The sequence below is a fragment of the Nyctibius grandis genome, chromosome 3 (assembly GCF_013368605.1).
Source record: "Nyctibius grandis isolate bNycGra1 chromosome 3, bNycGra1.pri, whole genome shotgun sequence".
In the NCBI taxonomy this organism is placed as follows: domain Eukaryota; kingdom Metazoa; phylum Chordata; class Aves; order Nyctibiiformes; family Nyctibiidae; genus Nyctibius; species Nyctibius grandis.
In genome coordinates, this window is record NC_090660.1 from 77,089,594 (window position 1) to 77,108,060 (window position 18,467).

Genomic DNA, 18,467 nt, shown 5'->3' on the forward strand with positions numbered 1-18,467 from the left:
TCTGGGGTAATGCGGCGGGGGGGTGTGTGTGGGTATACCCCTGCCTGGGGGGTAGTGCGGGGGGGGTGTGCGCACACCCCCAGCCCGGGCAGGGGAACGAGCAGCGCGTGCGGGCGCGGGTGTGCCCGCAGCCGGGCGGGGGGGCGGCGCGGGGGGGTCCGGGGGCGCCCCTGGTACCCCGGCCGGGAGCGACCGTGCCCCCCCCCGCCCCGCCGCCGCCGCCGCCGCCGCCCCCGCGCACAGCCGCAGACACGGGCGGCCGCGCCGGCAGCCCGCATGCAGCCGGGGATTACAGCGGGGCGAGGGCAGCGCGGCTCGGCTTTTATCCTCCCCCCACTCCCGCCCCGGCCCTCCCCTCCGCCCGCCACCTCGGCCGCTCGCCGCGCTCCTTGTTCGGCGGCTTTTCATGTCCGGGGGTAGGAGGGAGATGCCTTCGCCGTGGTTTTCCACCCCCAGTCCTCTCCTTGCCGGGGGGGGGGCGGTGATGTGGAGCCGGGAATGTAGAGCAAAACCCTCCCCGGGAAGGAGCGACCAAAACAAACCTCTCGCCGTGGCTTTGGCGGCCGCGCAGTTCCCGGGGAAGCCCGAGCAGCCCCTGCCAGCGCCGGGGAATCCCTCCTCCAGCCCCCGGCGGTGCCCCGGGCGCCCGCGGAGCCAGGTAAGCGGGCGGGCATCTCCCCTCCGCCGAGCTCTGCCTTTTCGTTTTATTTGTATTTTTTTTTTTTTTAAGAGACCGACTCATCCACGCCTCTCGCACTGATGGGAGTTGCAAGGGAGGCGAAAACTGCCGGCTGGCCCCCGGCGGGCTGCGGGGCGCCCGGGCCGGGCGGGAGCGCGACTTTCCCGCGGGGAGTCCCGGGTGCGCTCCGCTGCGCAGCGGCGGCCCCGGCGCGGGGAGCGCCCCTGGGGAGCGGGGGCCGGATCGGCGGGGCTGGGCGGACACAGGGGCTTTCTCCTCGGCTGCCTGGATCGGTTTGAGGGAGAGTAATGCAGCCTCACGCTGGAGCGCTTTGCAAACCGTGGCTTGTATTTTTGTTCCTCCCGAGCTGCTAAAGGGAGGGGGGGAAGCGACATTTCGTAGTATTCTACCTCCTGCCGTGGGTGAGCTTTAAAGATAAAGGCTCGTCATTTGTTTCCGATGCTCTAATAGCGCTTGTGGGAACCTGGCGATAGAAAACCTCAGCGTTTTCGGTAGCTAGCTGTCATTTGAATTACCCCATGTACCCGGGAACTGAAAAATCCCCTCTGTCAAAGAAGAAACACTGTAGCATTGTGCCAGTCTAAAATATACTGGCATATATGCTTGCCTTATATACACAGCATGCTGTCAGTCCTCCAGATTTAAAAACCCAAGTGTCTTTATAAACAGGCATGTTCACTGCATGGTTTCTACAAACCATACAGTGTGTTTCTTGTATCTGAATTTCACTGCCCAGGTGAAGGTAGACCTTTGTTCATACCCTATGTATGTACTGTCCATATTTATAGTAGGTCTTGGACTTCATTCAACTCAGGTTACATAATGATTAAGATATAAATAAGCAGTATATTTGCAGTTTCTTGGACATTTTAATTCATTGCAGATGAGACTGTCTCTAGCATTACTGCCAAAATTGTCACTTCTTAAATGTTTGTGTAAAAAGGGAAGTGTCAATAGCATCAGGTGGAGACAACATTCCTTAGCAAATACACAGTTATCAAGACCTTGCTATTAAAAGGACACCTAAGCAAAGGATTTCAGTGACCCCATCCTGTAGTGCTGAGGAGCTGCCAGTATCGGTTTAGAAGAGAAGGAATAGCAGTGAGGCTGGACAGGCTTGGGAGTGGGAGAAGCCTGCCTGGTGAGATTTTGCTTTAAAAACACTGTAGAGTTCAAGTCTGGTCAGCTGGCAGGTTGTATCCGAGTTAGTGCCGAGCTAGCACCGAGCCTGAGTGGCTGGGCAAGGGCAGAGAGACTGAATGTCTTACCAAGCCTGGCGCGTGATCCTCCTCCCAGGGAGTTTTACCAGAAACTTTCAGGGGAGCAGAGTCAGTCAGTACATGCCTCTTGTGAGATTTGTTTCCTCTGTGATCACTTGAGATGTACTAGCAAAGCTCTGGAAATCTTTCCCAGAGAGATGAGGTGCAGTACACAAAAAAAGTTTGTTGCTGGTTCTTAGCACTGCTGTCTTTTCCATTCAAACAACTGATAAACCATCTTTCCGCTCAGCCTTATTGGAACTTGCAGCTGCCTTGTTGTGTGGGTTTTTTGGTTTGTTTTTTTTTTTTTTTTTAAATGATGCTTCCACAGGCATCTCGCACAGCAGCGTATGAATTGCTTTCGCCTCCTCTTTTCTCAGCTGGACGCTGTCACTGGGGCTCAGCAGGTTGGCCTCATTCAGACATATGCAGACAGTAAAAACGAAAACATCTTCAGCTCGAGATGAGGGAGAAGTGCTGTTTGGAGCAGCATGCTTCAGTCTGAGCATTGCCATTGGCTTCAGCGTTTTGAAATGTCCCATTGCTGCACCGATGCCATATCATATGTATTTATTTATTCATGCTCAGCCTTTTTGTCTAAGTGCAAGTTAATTGGCAAATTCTGTCTTGCCATTCAAGGCAAGGCGAGGAGTCGAGATTCGCAATAGCTTTCTTGCCAACATTTGGGATTTTGCCAAACAGCTTGCTACGGTGACTTTTAGAAGAAAATGTTGATCTTATGGGACTTCCTGGAGCCTCATGTCACTACTTGCACAGGTAAAATATTTTTCATGGTGCTACTATATTTAAAGCTACCTGCTGGAGGACATTTCAGTCAGTGTTTTACTCTGTTTGTTGTTCTTATATAAACAGCATGTTGGGGAGGGGCTGTCTGGTCTCAACTCTGCGTGGTTTAGGGGAAAGGATTCTCAATGAATGTGAGATGAGATATCTGGTGAAGGGGGCAGTGACTGGGAACATGGCAGGGCTGTGGGATCCTGCTGCAGACCCCTCTGAAGGTGTCAGCTCTTCCAGAGTAGTGACCTGCTGCTCCCGACAGGCAGAGAGCCCAGGAAGGAAAGCTGGGAGCCAGAAAGGGAAGCGCTTGAAGTTGGGAGCCACTTCACTTCAACTTCATCAGAGTAGACATATGCACATTCTAAAAATGATTTTTTTTTATGTTTTTAGGGGTTATTTCTATTAACTCATCATGTTATTGCATAATACCTTCTGACCCAGCAACAGTATGCTCACAGCTCTTGGAGTTAAATAACGATCGCCTCTGAAAGGACTTTCCCTTTTTCTATAGTATTTTCCCTTTTTCTCTAGGATTGCTATAGGAATTTTTTTCATTTTTAGAAATAAGTTTTTTACCTAATAGGTGTCTGAATATTATAAACTTGGATGCATGATAAAAACAGGCTGTTGTTTACTTTGTCGAGTTGTGCTGTTTCTACTCTTTATCAGGATATGAGCACCCTAAGAGAAAATATTTTTGGTTTCTCAGAAGTAGCTAACTGGCATATTTCTCTTACGGTTATTGCTGAGGTAGTGGCACTGTGTATTTAATTTCTTGGATTTTATAATAAATCTTTGGGACATGTTGTTTTAACTCACATTTTAGCAGGTAGAAATGAGTGTCTACTTCCTAACTATAATTTTAACTGTAAATCAAAATAAATGTTCCAATTTTTAATAGCAGAGATCTCTAAGATGTACAACAGTGTTCAGTGGGATACTGTGAAAATAAATTGCTTGGGACATTATAGACTAGATCTTTTCCTATTGTAAATACAGTTTTTTATGCAATCCCATAGCTTCCTGTGTTTGTTTATCTATAATTCTCTGGCTATATGGAAAGGATTTGGAAAGAATTTAATTACTTTGAATTTTTTCTTGAGTATTATGCAATTTTAGATATCATATTGCATGCTATAATAAATAGATTGCTTAGTGATGCTCAAATTCAATCTAAGTAAAATGCATATATATTAAATCGTTTGATTAAATATAAAAAGTGAACAGAGAAGCTGAACAACTCAATTTTTTATTGAATAGAACTCTGAAGTTTCTTATCTTGGTTAGCTATAGGTATAAAGACAGTCCAGTGTAGCTTCTCAGATCATTAAATACTATAAAAGCCTTAGATACAATATGCATCAGTCAAAATATTTAAAATCTATTAATCTTAAAACTGCCTGTATTCTCCATTAAAGCTAGAAGGACTGCAAAGGCTATTCTGCTTTTTGTCCTTCCCGGTGCTCGTTACAGCACATGCAGAAACTTCAGTGCAAGTCGCACATTGGCATCCTCCAGAAGTTTCACTTGTTTACTGTGCAATACATCTCTTTTTTCCACGGATGGAGGGCTGGAGTAAACTGAGGAGCTACTTTTTTCACCAGCATGCAAGTATGATGATAACTGCATAATCAGTAAATCATTAATATTATTTTGAATGTACTTGTTCATGGGTTATGATGACCGCATGAGCAATATGGAAACAGTAATGGAAAAGTCTTCAGCCACTAAAATTGGTGGGATTTTTAATTTATTTGTTTCTAATGTAGGAAATCTATATTTAGCCATAATGGCAGATCAGCTGTGACTTAGGTGTCTGGCTTCTATACAGCTCTATTCCTCCTCCGGATGACTATGAAGAGTAGTCAGTAGCATCACTGCTGGCAGCAGCAAGAGAGTCAGAACCAACAATCTATTAGCTAATAAATAATGTATGTCATGCTGGCATAATGCAGTTCTGAGTATTTAGGAGTAGGCTGTGATAAGCAGCAATTGTAGTCTTTACAAGGAACAATGGCAATCTACCAGTTTACCTCTCATAATACCATGACAGGGGGACCGCAGTACACCGAAATTGCTCGAGGGCAGATACAGTCCGAGCCTAGACAGAGGGGCTGAGCAGCTCGCACTGGCACGTGATACAGGAGAAGCCTCTATGCTGGTCAGTGGTTCTCCCTGGGAAGTCATGCTTGCTATTGCAGGGTGTTTGTCATGCTGCCATCATATTCGGGTATTGGCTGTTAGGAAATAAACATCAGCCCTTTAGGTAAAATCATGTAACGAGGAAATGAGTGCAAAGCTGCGCTAATAATTAACTGAACAAAGCGCTCAAACATAATCTTCTTTGATGACACTGGAGATGAGCCCTGATTGCCTAACAAGTTAAGAAATAGAAATCAGTTATGGCAGTACAGCCCAAATACAGAATACGTTGGCCTCAGAGCATTAATAAGACATCTCAAGGCAGTTCATAAAATAGTTTTTCACAGTACCTCATCAATAGTTAACTTTTAGAAAATCAGGTGTATTTTAAATATATAGAGATAAAAATGACAATCAAACTCAACAACTCAAAATGATGCCATAGTGCTGCATTCTACGGAGTTTTCAGTTGTGTCTTTTGCCCTCTTAAAGTGGGGGGTTTTGGTTTACTTACACAGTTGATGACCTCATCTCAGCTGGATGTACTCTCAGATGACTGAACAATCCTGCTATAATTTATGGCCATACGTTCAGTGTAAATTTGCATATATCAGAGAGACCCTGAGACAGTTCGAGCAGAAAGTGCTGGCAGACTGCAGTAGCTAGAAGCATTCCGCTAATGTATTTAAGCAGAGTCAAAACAGTGAACTGGCCTAATTAGCCTTGAAATCACAAAGCTCTGAATGACACTATGATACGTGCTCATCCAGTGGTTGCTGAGATTAGTAGCACACAGAGTTGATCTGTCTTGACAGTGGTGCCATCTAGAAGGTCTTGCCTTCTAGAATATTTCCATCTCATGCTTTCTTTGTTCTCATTTTTGCTGACATAGAGCAAACTTCGTAACTGGGCAGGCCTTGCGCTTGCATTTATATTCAGGACTAGCCTGGCTACTGATAGTCACTTTAGTCCCTATTTAGGCCTGCCATTAAAGTAGCACTAGCAATGCTGGATATCTTCTGCTACCCTTGAACTAAAGAAGGGATGAGAATGTTTGGCTGGTCCAGCATGTTTATAGACCACCTATCAGAAGCAAAAATATCTGTTTTTTGTTCAGTAGCCTTGTGGTTAGGGTACTCATGAAGAAAAATCAAGCTTTTAGGCCTTTTTTAGATTAACATGATGCAAACAAGTATTTTACCTCTTGTAGTCTAAGATTCCCCCCAGCCAAAGGACTGCTCATACCCCTCAGCTACAGACTCATGGCTGTTGCCTTTGGAGCGCAGGCTGCCTCATTCTTGCTCAGTAGGATCAGGGAGGGTGGTCTCCATCCTTGCAGACATCCTGGGGATTACTGGTAGCAGCAGTAGCCTACAAAATATAAACCACATGTTTGAGTCACCAGGGATGGATGTGGTTGCTGGGTGAATGTTTAATAACCAGGCAATTACATCAATAGGTTGCTACCACCACCTCGAGGTGTATTTTGCAAAGAGTGGACCTTGTTCAGTTCTTTTGAAGGACTGTGTTTTACATGCTTCTTACAAGAGGAGGTTTCCAGGCTTAGAATATCATGTGAGTGAGTTGTGTCCCTTTTGATCCTGCTTATGCACTGGGCCTGGATGGGAGTTCAAAGTATCTTCTTTCTGACTGCAAAGTATTGTGTTGATCCTGCCTTAGAGGTTCCCACACCTTTCTTTGAATTGGGGTCTTTGTCATGGTTTAACCCCAGCCAGCAACTAAGCACCACCCAGCTGCTCACTTGCCTCCCCCCTGGTGGGATGGGAAGAGAATTGGAAGGGTAAACGTGAAAAAACTCATGGGTTGAGATAAAGACAGGTTAACAGGTAAAGCAAAAGCCATGCGCGCAAGCAAAGCAAAACAAGGAATTCATTCACTACTTCCCATGGGCAGGCAGGTGTTCAGCCACACCCAGGAAAGCAGGGCTCCATCACACGGAACAGTTACTTGGGAAGACAAACGCCATTACTCCGAATGTCCCCCTACTTTCTTCTCCTTCCCCCAGGTTTATATGCTGAGCATGATGTCATATGGTATGGAATATCCCTTTGGTTAGCTGGGGTCAGCTGTCCCAGCTGTGTCCCATCCCAACTTCATGTACACCCCCAGCCTACTTGCTGGTGGGGTGGTGTGAGAAGCAGAAAAGGCCTTGACTCTGTGTCAGCACTGCTCAGCAATAATGAAAGCATCTCTGTGTTATCAACACTGTTTTCAGCACAAATCCAAAGCACAGCCCCATACTAGCTACTGTGAAGAAAATTAACTCTATCCCAGCCAAAACCAGCAGAGTCTTGCATGTTTAGTATTAGAAACCCTGAACTAATGGCTCTGATGAAGCACATTTTTTAAGAGGATGCTGTGGCTTTTAAAAATACATTTTGGCTTGATAGAGGTAAATAAATTAATTTATAGTGACAGTTTTATAAAAATTTTCCTTTTAGCATGTCTTGATTTCAGAATTACAGCAACAGTAGCATGGGGTTGTGCATGATAGTGAGTCCTCACTTTTTTCTATTGTCAGGTTAATTTGAGGGTCAAAAATATCAATACTTCTGGTATCAGCTGCCTTTAGGCTTGCCATTCTGCTTTCCAAAACTTAAGCTGTCTCCACTCGTGGTAGGACTAAAAGTCAGTATAAAAATGAGATGCAGCTTCTTCTCTACAGTGTTCAACTGGAGTTGCTAAGATCAGTTCTCCCTTACCTGATCCCCAAACTGGATGTACCTATGTGCAGTATGTGGAACCAAAACACTTTAGATAAGTTCAAGAATCAGTTTTCTGCTTTCCGGGTGACCGCTTCTCTCAGATGGGCAAAATAAGATGACAGGTTGTCATAGGCTCCGTGTGACAATTTTAGTAGTAGTTTGGGGTGTTTTTTTAAGGCATTCCATAGTTTAAGACGTCAAAATGTTGAAGGGATGGATTCCCCAGAATCAAGCCTAGACTGAAATTTGTCTTAATTTTTAATGATAAAAGCTTTTTTTGTGAAGACTTGCTGATGCTATGACCTTGGGGACATTTCCAGCTAGGTACAAAGGCACTTGTCAGAATTGAGTCACCCAGAAATCAAGGCCTTGATTAATTCCTTCCAGCTTCAGTGCTTCTGTGAAGCACCAGAGATAGAAGCGTAGGCTGAACTCCTTCTGGGTAGAGTCACTGGGTTGAAACAAACATCTCTTGAGTAAACCTGCCCATCTCAAACTGAAATCTTTGGCCATGTCTCTTCCTATCTGTTGTCTAGGTAGGTCTAGGCCTACCATTTTGCTTGGTTGAATCAAGGAAAGGTCCAGTTAGAAATAGTTCAGAATGAGATTTTTGGCAGAGGCGGCAATTGAACCCAAATGTTTTCATTTCCAAAGAAGTCACTTAAGAGTACAACCATGCTTTGCTTAATTGTAGATCTAGGATAGTAGCATTGCATGTTTATCCTTTATTAGAAAATTCAAACATTATACTACGATTCTGGACAAACTGCCACAGCCAGAGTTTTGGCTATAGTTTCATTCAAAGAGGGATAAAATCTGACCCTTCTCAATGCGCCTCATTACTTCAGACATCATTCTCTACGTATATAGGATAATACTACATATTGTGTAATATTTCCCTGCCTAGAAACGTAGAATCATCATTCAGTACTACACTGTGCAAGCTTTTCTTCAGGAGAACAAAAAGACATCTGTGAAGTTCTTCAGTGCTTTCAGCTAGTTGGCAGCACTGTTATTGGTAGGGAGCAGTGGAAGATTGAAGGGTTATAGAAGATAACATGTTTAGAATAGCCCTAAACCCAGTTGTTTTAGGACAACTGGTTACAATAGTGCCTTCTCAAAGAACAAATGATGTGTTGACAATCTCCTCCATCATCTTAATGCACTGCAATGCAATTAGAAAAAACACAAGTAGTGGATGAATAAATTGCAATTCAAAGCTCTAATTTATTAATATTAATGTATTTACTATTATTACTGTATCCTGTATGTGTAGTATCTGTACATTCTCAAAGAATTGTACGGAAGCACTAATCAAAGCTGTGGATCCAGAGTGCTAGCCGGGATATAAATATGTAGTCTGATTTAGCCCTGAAATGAGGATTTTACATAATCACATTCTGTAATATGTGGTTGTTTGACATTAAAGAAAATCATCTGCCATTCGGCCTTGTACTTCTCTGTGACAGCTCATCCCCTCTGAAATTTCCAGGGAAGGCTAAATATGCAGTGAAAGACAGTATCTTTGGTGAAAGCAATAACTCAGCCCTTAGCAACCAATTGTAAACATAAATAGTAAAGTGCAGACATGACAGACAATTACATCCTAAACAAGAGATGCTTCAACCTGGGCTGCAATGGAAATGCAACTGTTTTGTAAACCAAGCAGGAACACATCAGGATTGTTTTGTAAGGATCATATAGCCACACTTGTCACAAGCAGCAACAGCAGAACACTGCTAATAAGGAATGAGAGAGAACCAGAGCTGGTCTGGAATAAAGGCACCTGGTGATCTTGATTCAGCGCTGGGACAGACTGCAAAGCCACGTTCATCGCTCTCTTGAGACCTCAATGCAGTCTGGGGGGGAGTTCCTCCAAACCCAGCTCTCAGGTCCAGAGTTGTGGTGAGGTCCTACTCAAAAAGGCCGCTTGAGTCCTAAATTCTGTATGAGTCTTGAGGTAAAATTACACTGAATGCTGTCAAAAGCATTCAGCCTTTTGGTGTAAAGTTGTCCACATCACCTGTAGTGGAGTCTAGGGCCCACCCACAAGGCTCTACCTTGAGTAAGAGCTCCAGTAAGTAATTACAAGTGGTATTGGGGTAGTTAGTTAGAAAAATTACCTAGGCCAAAACTGCTGAGCTTGTGTGACTGCAAGATTTTACAAACGTTTTATCAGTTATACTCTCCCTCTTTTTCTGTCTGCTGTCTCCTTAGCTATTTCTATCTGGCTTTTCTTATCCAAGGCTCTTATGGAATATATAAAGCCACTGAGTCTGCTGCTCCTGGTGAAGTTCAACTCATCCATCTAAAAGACACTTCTGTGCTCAAAATGGTGAGAATAGGGAGTTAGCAGACAGACTGATTTAGTCAATTTGAAAAGTTTGTCTATAAAAGGCCCCATCTTTTTCGAGTGTTCCTGCATATCTCTGAGACATTGTGCAGCCAACATTGAATTTTTCACATACCAGAAATAAATCATCTGTGAGGTCTGTTATGAAATAGAAATAACCATTGTTTTAGACTAGTTAGCCATAGTAATGCCCCAAGAGCTGGTTTTGCAGGATTTATTCTCTAACCAAGGTCTTACTTTCCATAGACCAATCCATCCATAGCTGTAAGCAGAGCGCTCAGGCTACAGGTGCGATTTGGTCTTAGCTCATGGAAGGACCCAGCTCTCTTACAGTCCCTGCCACCCACCAGCAATGGCTGTGCCCATGGTTGTGGTCTGGCGTGAGCCAGCCATTGCTTGCAGGGAAGCTCTGTCACAGGGGAGACAGGCTCAGGCTCCATCTTTGCCCCTTCAGGCCATGTAGCCTCAAGTGGTTTCAGCCACTTGGCTCTGAGGACTTGAGCCCAAGCGCTAACACTGGTATTTTGGACAATCAAAGCTCAGCTGCAGGCAGGCATGCAGGCATGTGTTCCTGCATATGGATGTGAATCTGAGACATACGCGCGATGCTCAGGAATACTTTGACATGTTTCCTGACACTTCCTGCCTTCAGCTTGCCAATCCTTAACTGTATGAGATGTGACTTCTGTAAAGGTGGGAAATGGAAATAACGATCACCTCCTTTGAGTGGGATAGTTTTAGCTATGATCTCAGCCATTTTTTAAAAAACTGAAATTAAGGGAAAATGCTATTAATAAAGATCCCACAGCTCACCATTAAGAAACTGCAGGTCTTTCTATTTTGAAGCAAAGAACAGACATTTGATAGCTGAGATGTGGTAGCAGCGGTACTACAGCAAAGCAGAAGTTGGAAAAAGCAGAATAATAGAATCAAATAAGCCAGCATGTAACACTTTAAAAATTTGTTTACTCAGTAGAAATGTGTTAGGTAGTCACAACTAACTTACTCTATCTTTTCTTGACTAACTTGCTGTATCCTAGCTTATAGGCTCCAAGAGTCAGACGCTGAGTTGGGCACAGGCTTTCTAAGGCTTTTTAGAATCATCATAGAATCATAGAATATCTCCATCTGGAAGGATCCATAAGGATCCATAAGGATCATCGAGTCCAACTCTCTGCTCCTCTCAGGACCGCCTAAAACTAAAAACTAAACCATATGACCAAGAGCATTGTCCAGCCACTCCTTGAACTCTTGACAGGCTTTATGCTGTGACCACTTCCCTGAGAAGCCTGTATCAGGGACCGACCACCCTCTCAGTGAAGAACCTTTTCCTCCTGTTCAATCTGAACTTCCCTGATGTTACACTTACAAAAGGCTAAAGCTAATTTTTCCAGGAAGTGTTACATATCTGCATTATATACAGATTGTAGATCTGATTTTTGTCACACTTTAATAAGTAATTTTTAATAGCCAAACTAGTCAATGCAACAATTATCTCCCCAGATTTTTCTGGATTTGAGTGAGCATTTTTGCCTGGGAAAAAGAAAAAAAAATTAATCTTAGATTTTCCAGACCTGAAAAAAAATACATTGAATGGGATCACCCAAATTATTTTGTTTAATAATTTCAAAATGTGTCATTTTGATCCAGAGCTTCCTTAACCTTTAAAAAAAATAATTAACCATCAGTACATTTAGAACCAGAAATCGAGATTTTGTTTAAAAAATGTTGAAGGCAGACTTTCAACAAATTCTGAAAACTCCTTCCATTTGTTTCCAAAGCAAGGAAATGAATTAATACAATCTTTCCTTGCAAACAACTTGACAAGTTTTGACAAAAGGACATCTTTTGACAAAAATGGTAAAAGTTTGTCTCTTAAAAGTCAGAAGAAAGCAAATTTGCTCCCCTTTCCTGGGGGCCTTATGATACAGCCTTTTCTTATGTACCATGTACATTTTTCCTCACTGTGCTTTAAATGCACAGGGAGGACATGCTCCAACAGAGAAGCAGGCTTATGTAGTGTAGCATCTCCACCTTCTTTGGCACAATTTGTACGGCGAAGATTGGGAGGGAAATTTATGACTAAGGCATGCAAAAGTAGCTTGGATGTGAATCTGGAATGAGGTCTCGCACATGCAGTCCATGGAAGGGACCGGTGCTGCTTGGGCCAGCTGACATGGTGACCTCTGTGCGTGCAGTTAAACTCACCTAGGCTCCAAAGCAGATGGCTGTGGACAAACCACTTATTAGGAGCAGACCTTGAAGCGTGCTGACTCTCCAGCCATCCCTGCAAATTATTTGGGAGAGTCCTAACTGTGCCGTGCCAGGCACTGCTCCGGCGACGTGACGGCACAGGCAACTGAATTCCTCTGCCTGCGGGTTTAATCTGCTCACGTAGGCATGCCCATCAAATGGGATAAAAATTCTAAGGACTCTGTAAAAAGCAGCTATCTCATTTTGAGCAGCCAAAATTATTGGATACTTCAGGCATCTATGACCTTCATTTCTCCATTATAAAGCAATGGTAATGATGGCCTCTTAGTGATGTTGAGAAGGGAAACTCTGGGATACCCTGGAAACACTCAGGATAGTGAGAGCTCCCTGGGGGAAATTCATCACTTTGCATGTAGTGTTGGGTTTGCAGTAGGACATACTAAACAACATCAGAGGCTAAATACTGAATGAGAAAGATGAGTAGTCTTTACAGTTTTAACTTTTGTTTAATGCAAAGAATTGGCTTTGATTTAGAAGAGTTTTATTCGATATTACAGGTATTTTCCTACAAAGTCATTTTATTGTTGCAAGGAAAGAATATGGGGTTTATCAGGATTTGCTTTTGTATACGTGTGGTAAGAATTTGTGTCTTTCTCCACTGATTGCTAAGTAGTGCTGGTGAGCAGCAGGCTGGCTTTGCCTGCCTGCCGAGGGGTAGTCACATTTCTTACTAGCCCATGGTGGACAAAGTACATGGTGGAGTTGCACGCAGCTGAAAGATTAAGGTAATAAACTAAACTGAAAAATATATTTTAAGCCTTCTCAGGACAAAAATTGCAGTGTCTGAATAGTTAGTTGCAGTAGCTAAAATCCAGAAAGGTGATTTAATGGTAAAGGTAACCTGATTCGCATAATTTTGTTGTAATGAAAGATATGGTGATTTTGTGTGAAATTTATAATGTGGATTATAAAGTTTAAAATGTTATGTAGTTAAAACAGAGGCTAGTGATTACGTTTTTGTTAAAGGCACAGTTAAATATAGGCTCTGTAGTCCAGGCTTGGGGCAAAGGTGCGCAGGAAGAAATTTTAAAAAATTATCAGCAGAAAACAGAAGAAGGTGTGAAGACAGGCACTTAGGAAGCAAACTAAAAAAATTTTTTTTTAAGTTACGTAGTCTGCTGCTTGTATATATTTCAACGAAAGGAGCTCGGAAAAAAGGCAGATATAGCCCTCACGTCTCAAGATTCTCCATTTGGGAAAGTGCTTTTTATTTTTGATCTTTTCAGAGGGCTACATGTTGTGAATGCTGGTTCATCCCTTGGTACATATGTACATACATAGCACCTTGGATCCAGTCTTCTCAACACTAAGCTTAATGGTGTTTCACTGCTGACTTCAGTAGGACCACAGTTAACCAGGATTTTTAAAGCTTTTTAGAAAAGCCACGTTTCCTCAAGTAGGAAGATGCAACCAATAATTATACTGACAAATCAGAAAATGTTTTATCAGCTTTAGACCATTCTTGGTGACACTATAATTTTGCATTGTTTAACAAATCTGTGTGGTAACTGCACTGCATAAAAGCTAAAACAATGCATAGTCTTGCATATCTGTAGTTTTTGTAATCAGAAAAGCAAATGAGGATATGGTTAACTTAAGATTAATCAAATCAGCTGCTTGATTTCTGCTGTGTTTTACTTGGTATTGCTAATATTAGGGTACACATATTAATTTAAAAAAAGAAGAAAGCCCTGAGATTCAGTGAATAAACTAGTGAACCTCTGTAGAAATTGCCTGGAGAGTTGACTGATTTCATGGAGAATGACAGAACGCTCTATGAATTTCTTAGCTTCTTGTGTTTTGTTATGTAAGACATCCTTTGTAGGAGAACCATCATTATGCATTAAAGTCTAAAAGGAATTTTTAAAAAAAAGGTTTTTAATATTTCCTCTGTGGAGAAGTATCCTCTCATAACTGCTTAGTGTTTATGTGGTTGTCTCTATGTCAGAAGACTGATAAATGCATCACAGACCACTAGGAGATGCTTAAGTGAGGAGACCTTGCACAGACTTGAGTCCCCCCCTTCTCAGAAGTCCCCCCCCATCATCCCCTTGCATCTAAGACAATGAGGAGGAGGGTAATACCAGAGAAAAAATCAGCCTTAGATAAAGAAGGAAAAAAGCAAAACACAAAGCAAACACAACAGAAAGGAATATATATTATGTAAACCTACTGCTATAAGGGCTTTGATTTTGATATGACATTTATCTTTGCAAGTGAAGTTATCAGATTATCTTTTTCATGAATGAAGGTAAATGTTACAGGCTTAAACCCTTACGTAAATAGGCACAGAGGTGCTCTGGGTTGCACTGGGAGATCACGAGGGAGCTTCACAGTGCAGTGCTAGAGGCAGGATGGGAAGAGGCAGAATATTTTGGCCCTTGTGTTTTTGAAGTAGGTTAAGCTTGACAGTGAAACTGCTAACGTGGTGGTGGTTTGGGCTATTACCATCATGGGGGTTAACAAGACAGTGAGTTATATACTCAACCAAAAAAACAAAATCTGTACATGTAAATATTACTGTGATGGGTAATTTTCCTTTTCCCTGATATTTTTGGATGTACGAGTCTGTAAATACCTGTATCATACATGGCTGAGCCTTGTTATTACTTTACCTGTTGGTGCAGGAACTTTTAAAGTTTAGATGTAATGAGATCTAGTAATTTTAATTTTATACTAGCAATATAGTCAAGACTGTCATAAGCATGTCAGATGACATGCTGAAATAATTGGTTGTTTTGCCTGATACTTTTAATGAAGGATTATTCTAGATCCTCACTGCTCTGGTGAGGATGTGGTCTTTGTGACCTTCTAATTCCCTTTCAAATTTCCACTTTTTTCATGGTAAGTTTGTATCCATGTGTTCTTGTGCCATCATGGTCCTTCAGTACAAATAGTTCTTGTCCCTCCCTGGTGTTTACCCATGACATATTTATAGGTAAACAATCCCTCCTGTCACAACCTTCATGCTTACTTTGCAAAGAGGATAAAATTCTTGTTCACATCAAATGCTTTTTTAAAGCTGGAGTTATTCCACTTTAAAAAAAAGAAGACCAGGCTGTTGAATTGTTGATTTGCAGTGAACAAGAGGAGGAGATGTCAACCTGAGGAAATTACTGAGGAGGACTTTCCTACTTCGGAAGAGAAGCTTGTCTAAGCATTCTTAATATTCTTCCCTTTGGGCCACGATACTATTGCTAGGTTATTATTTATGCACTGTGTCAGTTAATTGACCATAGTGGAGGTGGTGGGTGGGTTTCCTTCCTGTTTGATACTGATATTGCAAATTTGGTGATGAACAGCTGCACTTTGAGTTCACTGAAGCCCTAGGCACAGTGAGTGAGGGTGCACTTGTGGGTTATTAAAACTGAGATGGCTGATTGCTGTCATGCAGTCATGTCCCTGCAGCAACTTAACAGGTGAACAAGTGGGGCAGAGAAGAGCCTTTCTGAGGAGCCAGGGAACGGTATGCACAGCCCTTGCCTATGTAACGCATATTCCTGGTCAGCTGGCTGTAGAAGAGTTAGGATTCTTTTGACCTGTTTGTAAAGAAATCGGCACTGGCTGGTGCTAGAAAATTCGACTTGTCAGGATGGCAATTGAATTGTTTGGTGAGTAATGTTTGGCCATGAAATAATACAGCAAATCAAGATTTGAGTTGGGAGAGGGAGGGAAGCAGTTTGGTTTCACAGGAAATTTTTATGTGCTCTAATTGGTTTATTCAGTTTCAGTATCTCCCAAACAGGAATTTTTCGGTAAAAGGGAAGCTAGCCTCTGTCTCACTTTTTCCTTATGGGCATCCTTACAGTCTTTCCATTAGCACACCTCACAAATTAGTTGATAAGTAATCAGATTAAGCTAACGTGGCTGCATCAGAAACTGATTTTTTAAAAAAAACAAACAAAACAACAAAAAAACAAGTCCTCTGTACAAACTGTCACAATTGATTTTCATGAATGCAGAAATTTCAGTGAGTTTTTCCTTTGCTTAAACGTAGTGCTCTTAGCTGTTCCAGTTGTTCCAGTGGTTCTGTATACTACCACAAAAGAGTCTCACTGTAGAGAGAGCAAATTACCATCATTAAATTTTCATCTGCATATAAAAGCGTGGAAGGAGAGAAACAGAGACAGATTGGTGAATATATTGCACATTGCAATATTCTAATTTTTTGTCTTTTTTAGCTTCAGGAATGGAGCTGTCTGTCTGAAGAGGACTCTGCCCAAATATTTGTAGTCTCCAAGCTCATTCTCCTAAAGACTCTGGTGTTACAACTGCATCCTTTCCAGAATGGCTGAGAAGGCTCCACCAGGGATCAACAGAAAGTCTTCAAGGTCTACCCTTTCTCTGCCTCCAGAACCAGTGGAGATCATTAGGAGCAAAGCGTGCTCACGGAGAGTTAAAATAAATGTTGGTGGGCTCAACCATGAAGTGCTGTGGAGGACTTTGGACAGACTTCCAAGGACACGATTAGGAAAGCTCAGAGACTGCAATACTCATGAATCTCTGCTAGAAGTATGTGATGACTATAATCTAAATGAAAATGAGTATTTTTTTGATCGACACCCAGGGGCTTTCACTTCCATTTTGAATTTCTACAGGACAGGGAAGCTACATATGATGGAAGAAATGTGCGCTCTTTCTTTTGGCCAGGAGCTTGATTACTGGGGGATTGATGAGATATATTTAGAATCTTGCTGCCAGGCAAGATACCATCAAAAGAAAGAGCAGATGAATGAGGAGCTGAGGAGAGAGGCAGAGACATTGCGAGAGAGAGAAGGGGAAGAGTTTGATAATACCTGCTGCCCAGAGAAAAGGAAGAAGCTCTGGGACTTGCTGGAGAAACCTAACTCATCTGTGGCAGCAAAGGTAGGACAAACAGTAGGCTTAACACAAAGAGAGTAGAAAATGGTTTCATGACCCATGTATCTGACATGCAGGAATCAACAACTTTCACTAAAATACGTAGAGAAAAGACGAATCTAAAAATCCACATATCATGAAGTGAATACACCCAAATCTGTCCTAAAACCCACTGAAATCAGCAGAAGGAATCCTGTTGACTTCAGTTGATTTTAGGCAACTGCTATGCTTTGCTTTTGTTGTATGTAATCAGAAACATCTGTGTGATTGTTGATGGACTTCATATTAAATACTTCGATGAAAATACAGCCAGAGAACACTACCTACTTTTTTGTTAGAAAAGCATTTGGTTATGAGAAACATCCGTTTCAGTATTGCTACTTGTCCTATTACAGGCACTGCATAGGTGTGGTATCAGTGTCTCATAAGGTGTGCTGGATAGGTTATCAAAGAATAGTGTCAACCGCTGCTGTCTGGCATGGTTTTACAGTGAGCAAGGATTGCAGTATGTTTTCTCTTATACTACGGTTTTGCAATCAAGAATTAGAGTGTTCTGTATAAAAGTATTAAAATATTAAAGCATATATATACGCACATAGAGATATATATATTTGTATGTATGCATGTATATATATAAACAAGTATATATTATGCACATATATATACACACATACACACATGTACACATATATATATATATGTAAAATTTGTACATATTCAGGCAAAAATGAGGAAACATTCAGATGAAGTGTTGTTCCCGTACTGCTATCTTCAAACAGTCAAGCTGCCAAAAGTCTTACTGATACAGTGGAAAAGTTTACCCTTGTTAGGGAAGCGAGACTGCACATGCAGATGTTGGTACTGCTATTTAAAAGAAAGATTTTCTTGCTTCTTGAGGAAACTTCATTGTTCTATTTGTGTTGTGGGATACTGTTTAATGTGAGGAAAATTGTGGCAGCTTGTCTCCAGTTTGAACCACTCAGAGTGAAAATATTTTATTTTTAGATGTTCATGTTAAGCTTAACTATGGCTTTGTTTTCTTTTGTTGTTGATTTGTTATTGGATGCAACGCAATTGGACTAAGGTAAGTATTAATATATGATGGTGGAATGGACAAAAACCAGAATCCTGGAAAAGATTTTTCTTGCAATAGCAACTTCTTACTATTGAGGTGCAATACACATATTTTTTTTTTATTTTAGTTTTTCATTGTGGGCTGCCTAACTGTTTAAGCAAGGACTTACTTTTGTAAAAAAATTACTTATTGTGCCAGAATGTAAAGTTCATAACTGGAATAAAATCTTATAGGAGAAAAAAGAAGGTATTCAGAATATTTTAGAAAACTATATGAATAC

General features: G+C 41.9%; 1 protein-coding gene across 1 annotated transcript in view; it reads left to right on the forward strand.

Annotated features, from left to right (window-relative positions):
* The first annotated feature begins 428 nt into the window (after window positions 1-428).
* The window catches only part of KCNB2 (potassium voltage-gated channel subfamily B member 2), a 201,773-nt gene continuing 183,734 nt past the window's right edge, over window positions 429-18,467 (forward strand). Inside the window, exons 1-2 of the mRNA XM_068396372.1 lie at window positions 429-658; window positions 16,434-17,118. Coding sequence (XP_068252473.1) covers window positions 16,540-17,118 — 579 coding nt within the window. The 5' untranslated portion in view covers window positions 429-658; window positions 16,434-16,539. The remainder of the gene's footprint in view (window positions 659-16,433; window positions 17,119-18,467) is intronic.